At 38.7% G+C, this 6,699-nt stretch overlaps 1 protein-coding gene across 1 annotated transcript; it reads left to right on the forward strand.

Annotated features, from left to right (window-relative positions):
- Positions 1-1,948: 1,948 nt before the first annotated feature.
- Positions 1,949-4,994, forward strand: LOC134664716 (uncharacterized). Its single transcript, XM_063521462.1, has 2 exons — positions 1,949-4,745; positions 4,945-4,994. Exons 1-2 carry the CDS (start codon positions 1,949-1,951, stop codon positions 4,992-4,994), a joined length of 2,847 nt encoding a protein of 948 aa, XP_063377532.1.
- The last annotated feature ends 1,705 nt before the right edge of the window (positions 4,995-6,699 follow it).

The following is a 6,699-nucleotide window of genomic DNA, read 5'->3' on the forward strand; positions in this document are numbered from 1 at the left end:
TAGCCCGTGTGTTCTTTATTCTGGAAAATATCACTTTATAGTAGGCATTCATACATTTTTTTGTAATAAAAAAATAATTTATAGTGCATGGCGGTAACAATTTCCATACACATTGTTCAGACTGCAACCTTTTTACGTTCGTAATGTATTCGATAATGACATAAATTTGAATTTAACATATTAAAAAGAATTGTGTCACCAAATTTTCACTCACATCTGTCATATCATCAAATATAGTCGCCCTTTAATATAATTTTCGTATTTTTATTTAAATTACAACAAAATAGAGAAGAAATTACACCAATTTTATTCATGGTCCTTGCTGAACCGGATATAAAGGGAAGTGCAGTGTTTTTAAGTTTCAATCTAAGAAGATAAACTGTGAGTACATTCAAGTTAATTATTAGTGTCGCACATCGGGTTTCCAGTTATCAATTACGGATTTAAAAGTGTTTACAATAATCAAAAACCATTTTCAACAAAATTCGCAAAAGGGGAAATCATATACGTTTCGTACCCCCCGGAAAAATGAAAAGGGGAAAGGTGACCAATTTCGTACACCTTCAACAAAAGTATTGCGGACATGATACCCTTTTGTTCTAAAACATTATTTACGACTAAATTATAAATTTTCAACGGACTTTGAACATTTTTATTTTCATCTATCTCTGGATTTGGATTTTTTTTGGAACACTTCAACTTGTAATTTCGATTCATTATTGTCAATATGGACGCGGAAATATCATTGCTTGTTGACGTTTCTGTACGCATCGCGAAAGGACATACTAACTTCAGAAAGTCACCCAAGGAGCGTGTGACAGTTTCATATGTAGAAGCGCGACTAGAAAATTTGGAATCACTGTGGAAAAAGTTTTCTTTAGGACATGATGAATTGGTTAAAGCCTATGCAGCACCAGACGTGGAAAAATCTATATATGGAACAGAAACAGTATACGACGTAACTGAGGAAAATTACTTGGATTATAAATGCGCACTGAAAGATGCACTCAACCGATTGAAACCAAATCCAAGTAACTCCGATACTTCGTTACACATGTCAAAGGCTACAACTTCAAAGACCAGTCATGTCAGGCTACCAAAGATTACCATTCCAACATTTTCTGGACTTTATACAGAATGGATGAGTTTCAGGGATCTATTTGTTTCACTCATTCACGACAATAATGAAATTGATGATGTACAGAAATTACATTACTTGAAGGGACATCTCAAGGGAGAAGCTGAACAATTATTACGACATATACCCATAACTAATGATAGTTACGAGCAATGCTGGACTCTTTTGAAAAGCCGATACAACAATAAACAGTATTTAGTTAATAGCATTTTACAGCGGTTTTTCGGTCAAAAAAGCATTTCAACCGAGTCCTCCAGTGCAATCAAACAATTACTAGATGTTACAACAGAAACTTTAAATGCCTTGAAAGGGTTAGGTATTGACACTGGTACATGGGATGTCATGATAATTTATATTGTTAGCCAGAGATTAGATTCTGAGAGTAGGAAGCAATGGGAGTCTAAGGTCAGCGAATTGGTATCGAGTTCAGATAATTTGCCAAGAATTAAACAATTTAAAGAGTTTTTGGAAAACAAATATCATTCGTTGGAGTTCTTAGATTCAAAATCAAACACTTTTGTTCAGAAACAGCGCACTTTTAATTCTCACAGTAATCAAATAAATCAATCGTTTCATGTAGCTCAGTCAAGTTGTGCATTGTGCAAAGATAATCACCATCTTAGAAGCTGTAAGGATTTTATTAATAGGGATCTTGATAGCAAGCGTAACTTTGTGCAAACACAAGGGTTGTGTTTCAATTGTCTGGGCAACAATCATTCGGTAAAACACTGTAAAAGTACCACATCGTGCCAAATATGTAACAAACGGCACCATTCATTGTTACATTTAAAGGGCGAATCGCACACTACGATGGCGAATCATTCCATTGGCAACCAAGCTTCACCAGTTGTGAGTCAAATCAAAGCACCTATCAATGCTTCATCTGAGGAGCATCCATCAACCTCTACACACATCACCAGCCATTTTGTTAAGGGTGTAGCACCTCGGAAGGTATTAGCAACAGCTGTAGTGTCAGCTGAATCACAAAATGGCGGGAAACATCAACTTTTGCGAGCTCTTGTAGATCAAGGGTCGGAAGAGTCTTTTATTGCAAGGTCAGCAGTTCAATTACTTGGATTAAAAACCACACCAACCAGGGTAGATACATCAGGTTTGGGAGGTGAACAGGGCCCTTCAACAAGGTCCATAGTAGAGGTATCAATCAGTTCACGTCTCAATCCAGGTTACGTGTTTCGTGTTTCAGCGTATGTCGTCGACAAAGTGACGAGAGACTTACCTTCAACTGCTGTATCAATCACCTCATGGCCGGAGTTAGAACTCGTAACGTTAGCTGACCCGGAATATCACACTTCGAATAAGATAGACATCTTATTAGGGGCGGAGGTTTATGCTAGGATTATTCAAGATGGTATTATCAAATGTCCCTCAGGGTCTTTAGCGGCACAAAATACAACCCTGGGATGGATATTATTTGGAGCGGTCAAGTCGGATCAAAACACAAACATCAAAGTTACAACATTGCACACACATGTAGAGCCTGTAGAAGAATTGCTTAAGTCTTTCTGGGAGGTTGAAGCAGAGCCGTCCAACAAACATAAGATTTTGTCAATCGAAGAGCAACGGTGTGAAGATATCTTCCATTCAACCACCACACGAGATGAAGAGGGACGATATGTTGTCAAACTTCCATTTCGAGATAGTGAACCAGCCTGCGCCGATGGTCATTCACGGGACATTGCGTTGAAGAGATTCCACTATCTTGAGAAGAAGATGCAGAAAGATGAGCGCCTGAAACAGGAATACAAGAAAGTATTTGATGAATACTTAGAGTTAAATCACATGAAGGAAATTCATAACAACAAAGCAAAGGGTTGTTACATACCATACCACGCTGTCATACGCGAAGACAGACAAACTACCAAGTTTCGGGCTGTCTTTGATGCGTCATGCAAAGGCACGAACGGCGTATCTTTAAACGACGATTTAATGGTAGGCCCTAGATTGCAACCAGAGTTGCGTCATATAATAATGCGTTGGCGTATGTATCCAATCTGCTTCATTGCAGATATAGTCAAAATGTACCGCCAAATAAAGGTTAGTGACGAAGACTCAGAATTCCAGCGTATTTTGTGGCGTGAGACACCGGAAGAGAACATCAAGGAATACAAGATGCTTCGCGTTACATTTGGAACTTCTTCAGCACCTTATCTGGCTGTAAAAAGCTTGATACAAGTGGCAAGGGATGAAGGGAAAGACTTCCCTCTAGCAGCTGAAAGAGTGAAACATGAATTTTATATGGATGATTTGATGTCGGGTTGCGAAAGCGAAGAAGAAGCAATCGAAATATACAAGCAAATGAATGAATTGCTAAAAAGGGGAGGTTTCGAATTGCAAAAATGGGCAAGCAACAGTCAAGCAATGTTGAAGCAAATACAACAAGACAGTTTAGGAAAGCAAGATGAAAAGAAGATAGAAGTCAAATTAGAAGCTACTAACAAAATATTGGGACTTACCTGGAGTCGAACTTCCGATGAGTTCGTGTACGCAGTTCAGTTGCCTCCTATGTCTGCACCTGTAACAAAAAGAAAGGTTATCTCGGATATTTCAAAGTTGTACGATCCACAAGGCTGGATAGCACCGAGTATAATCAAGGCAAAGATTTTCATACAGAAGTTATGGCTTGCGGGTATCGGCTGGGACGAGGAATTACCACAGCCACTATTGCAAGAATGGACGAAGTATAGGGAAGATCTTTCTGACCTCACACAATTTCGGTTGAAGCGCTGGGTATACTACAAGGCTGATGCGAAGTTAGTAGAACTCCATGGTTTCTGTGATGCTTCCAATTCTGCATTTGCTGCAGTCATATACTTGCGAGTTATAGATGCAAGAGGAGGAGTTCATGTCAGTTTGATTACAGCAAAAACAAGAGTATCCCCAATCAAACAACTCAGTCTTCCAAGATTGGAATTATCAGGTGCTGTTCTGTTAGCGAAGCTGCTTATTGAAGTGTCGGGTGTTTTGAACATACCGAAATCAAATATACACGCTTGGACTGACTCTGAGATAGTGCTTGCGTGGTTGAGCAGTCATCCTAGTCGTTGGAAAACATTCATCGGGAACAGGTGTTCAGAGATACTGACTGTCACAGACCGTAACCAATGGTCACATGTCAAATCTGAACATAATCCAGCAGATTGTGCATCACGGGGCATTCGGGCCTCTGAATTGATTGGTTTGGAGCTCTGGTTAAGAGGACCTTCATGGTTGAATGAAAAGGATATTCAATATCCTAATCCTAAGGGATTGGAGACAAATTTAGAAGAAAGGAAAATAAAAACTCACCTTGCTACTTCAGTAGAAGATCACGGCGAAGTTGACGACATCTGGGCGAAATTCTCATCGTTGACGAAGTTGCTGAGAGTCGTAGCATATTGCCGCAGATTCCTGTGTAAAGAGAAACCAAAACATCAGTACCTCCTAAAGAAAGAAATTGATGATGCGTTGATAATAATGATAAAAAAGTGTCAACTTCAAGCATTCTTTGAGGAGTGGAAGGATGTTAATCAAGGAAAACCAGTAAGCAAGAAAAGTGTACTTACCACTCTGAATCCACAGCTGGACGACTCGGAATTACTCCGAGTTGGTGGGCGGCTGCATTACGCTGAATTAGATGAAGACCAAAAGCATCCCATCATTTTACCAAAGCAATCGCTGTTGACGACTCTCGTTATACGAAATGCACACAAAGTTACACTGCACGGAGCGCCACAGTTGATGATAAACATCATTCGAGATAAATATTATATCATTGGTCTTAAATCAACAGTTAAATTATATTGCAGGAAATGTGTCACCTGCATTAGATACGCAGCAACAAACAAACCTCAACTGATGGGGCAATTACCTTCACCGAGAGTGAACATAAGTAGAGCGTTTCTTCATTCAGGTGTTGATTACGCAGGCCCAATAAACATACGGGTATCAAAAGGTCGAGGTAATAAATCCTACAAAGGATACATATGTCTATTCGTATGTATGGCAACGCGTGCTATACATTTAGAAGCAGTGAGCGATTTGACTTCGCAGGCGTTTTTGGCTGCATTCAAGCGGTTCGTGTCACGTCGAGGTCATTGCAGCGAATTATACAGTGACAATGGGACAAATTTCGTGGGAGCAGCCAGAGAGTTAAAAGAGTTGTTTGATGAAGAAAAATCAAGATTTCTACCCGAGATCGCAGATTGCTTGGCTACAAACGGAACACAGTGGCACTTTATTCCACCACAAGCCCCCAATTTCGGAGGTCTTTGGGAAGCTGGTGTACGGTCCTGTAAATTTCATCTGAAGCGAATAATTGGCAATTCAACACTGACGTTTGAAGAGATAACTACAGTGCTTGCGCAGATTGAAGCCTGTCTAAATTCAAGACCAATGACATGTATCCAAGATCAAGGTGATCCCATGCCCTTAACACCCGGACATTTTCTGGTGGGTGAACCTTTATTAGCTGTTCCAGATCATAACTACGAACATTCACCAGTTAGTTCATTAAGAAGATGGCAACTTTTACAGCGAATGTTACAGGATTTTTGGCGGCGTTGGTCGCAAGAATACCTTACACGTTTCATGCAAAGATATAAGTGGACACAGGTTGTACCTGAACCAAAGGTTGGAGATGTGGTTCTAGTAAAGGAGCTTGATTTGCCTCCAGCTCGGTGGTTGTTAGGTCAAATTGTTGAAAAACACCCTGGAGTGGACAACGTTACGCGAGTTGTCACGTTGCGCTATAAAAAATCTTTAATCAAACGACCAGTGTCTAAGCTTTGTGTCTTACCTTTAGCAGATTAATTGTTTGTTTCAATGTATTGTATTGTTATTTCAACTATTCATAACACACATTGGTGTTATTTAATGTTTTATTGGTATCATGTAATGAATGGTTTCGCTTAACTGTTTTTATGATTGTTATGTTTTCAAGTTGAAGGAACTGTTTATGTTGTGTGAACCTTATCAGAGCTATCGAAAGATTTACATGAGGGTTATTATCACGATTTAGTAGTTTTGTTTAGTTTAATATCAGCATTGCATTGTAATCAAAGTTAGTTAAGAACAGTCGTTCTTGGCGGGCGGCATGTTCAGACTGCAACCTTTTTACGTTCGTAATGTATTCGATAATGACATAAATTTGAATTTAACATATTAAAAAGAATTGTGTCACCAAATTTTCACTCACATCTGTCATATCATCAAATATAGTCGCCCTTTAATATAATTTTCGTATTTTTATTTAAATTACAACACAATAGAGAAGAAATTACACCAATTTTATTCACACATAGAACTATGCCCAAAATCAAAGATTAAAAATGTTTACTAAAACACTGAATTTGACATTGTAAAAGTTTAAATGTAATGCTTTAATATTTTTTCCATGCGTTTTTGCCCTTTTTTGGTACAAATTTGTTGTTTTTATTTTTCTTCGATACAAACTTTCTCCCCCCTATTCCCCCCCCCCCCCCCCCTTAAGCGTTGATTTTATAAAAAAATATTTTATCTTAAATTTAAACCTGTCGCATTTAATTGATGTTGAAACTTTAGCT

Source organism: Cydia fagiglandana, chromosome 5 (genome assembly GCF_963556715.1).
Source record: "Cydia fagiglandana chromosome 5, ilCydFagi1.1, whole genome shotgun sequence".
Classification (NCBI taxonomy): Eukaryota; Metazoa; Arthropoda; class Insecta; order Lepidoptera; family Tortricidae; genus Cydia; species Cydia fagiglandana.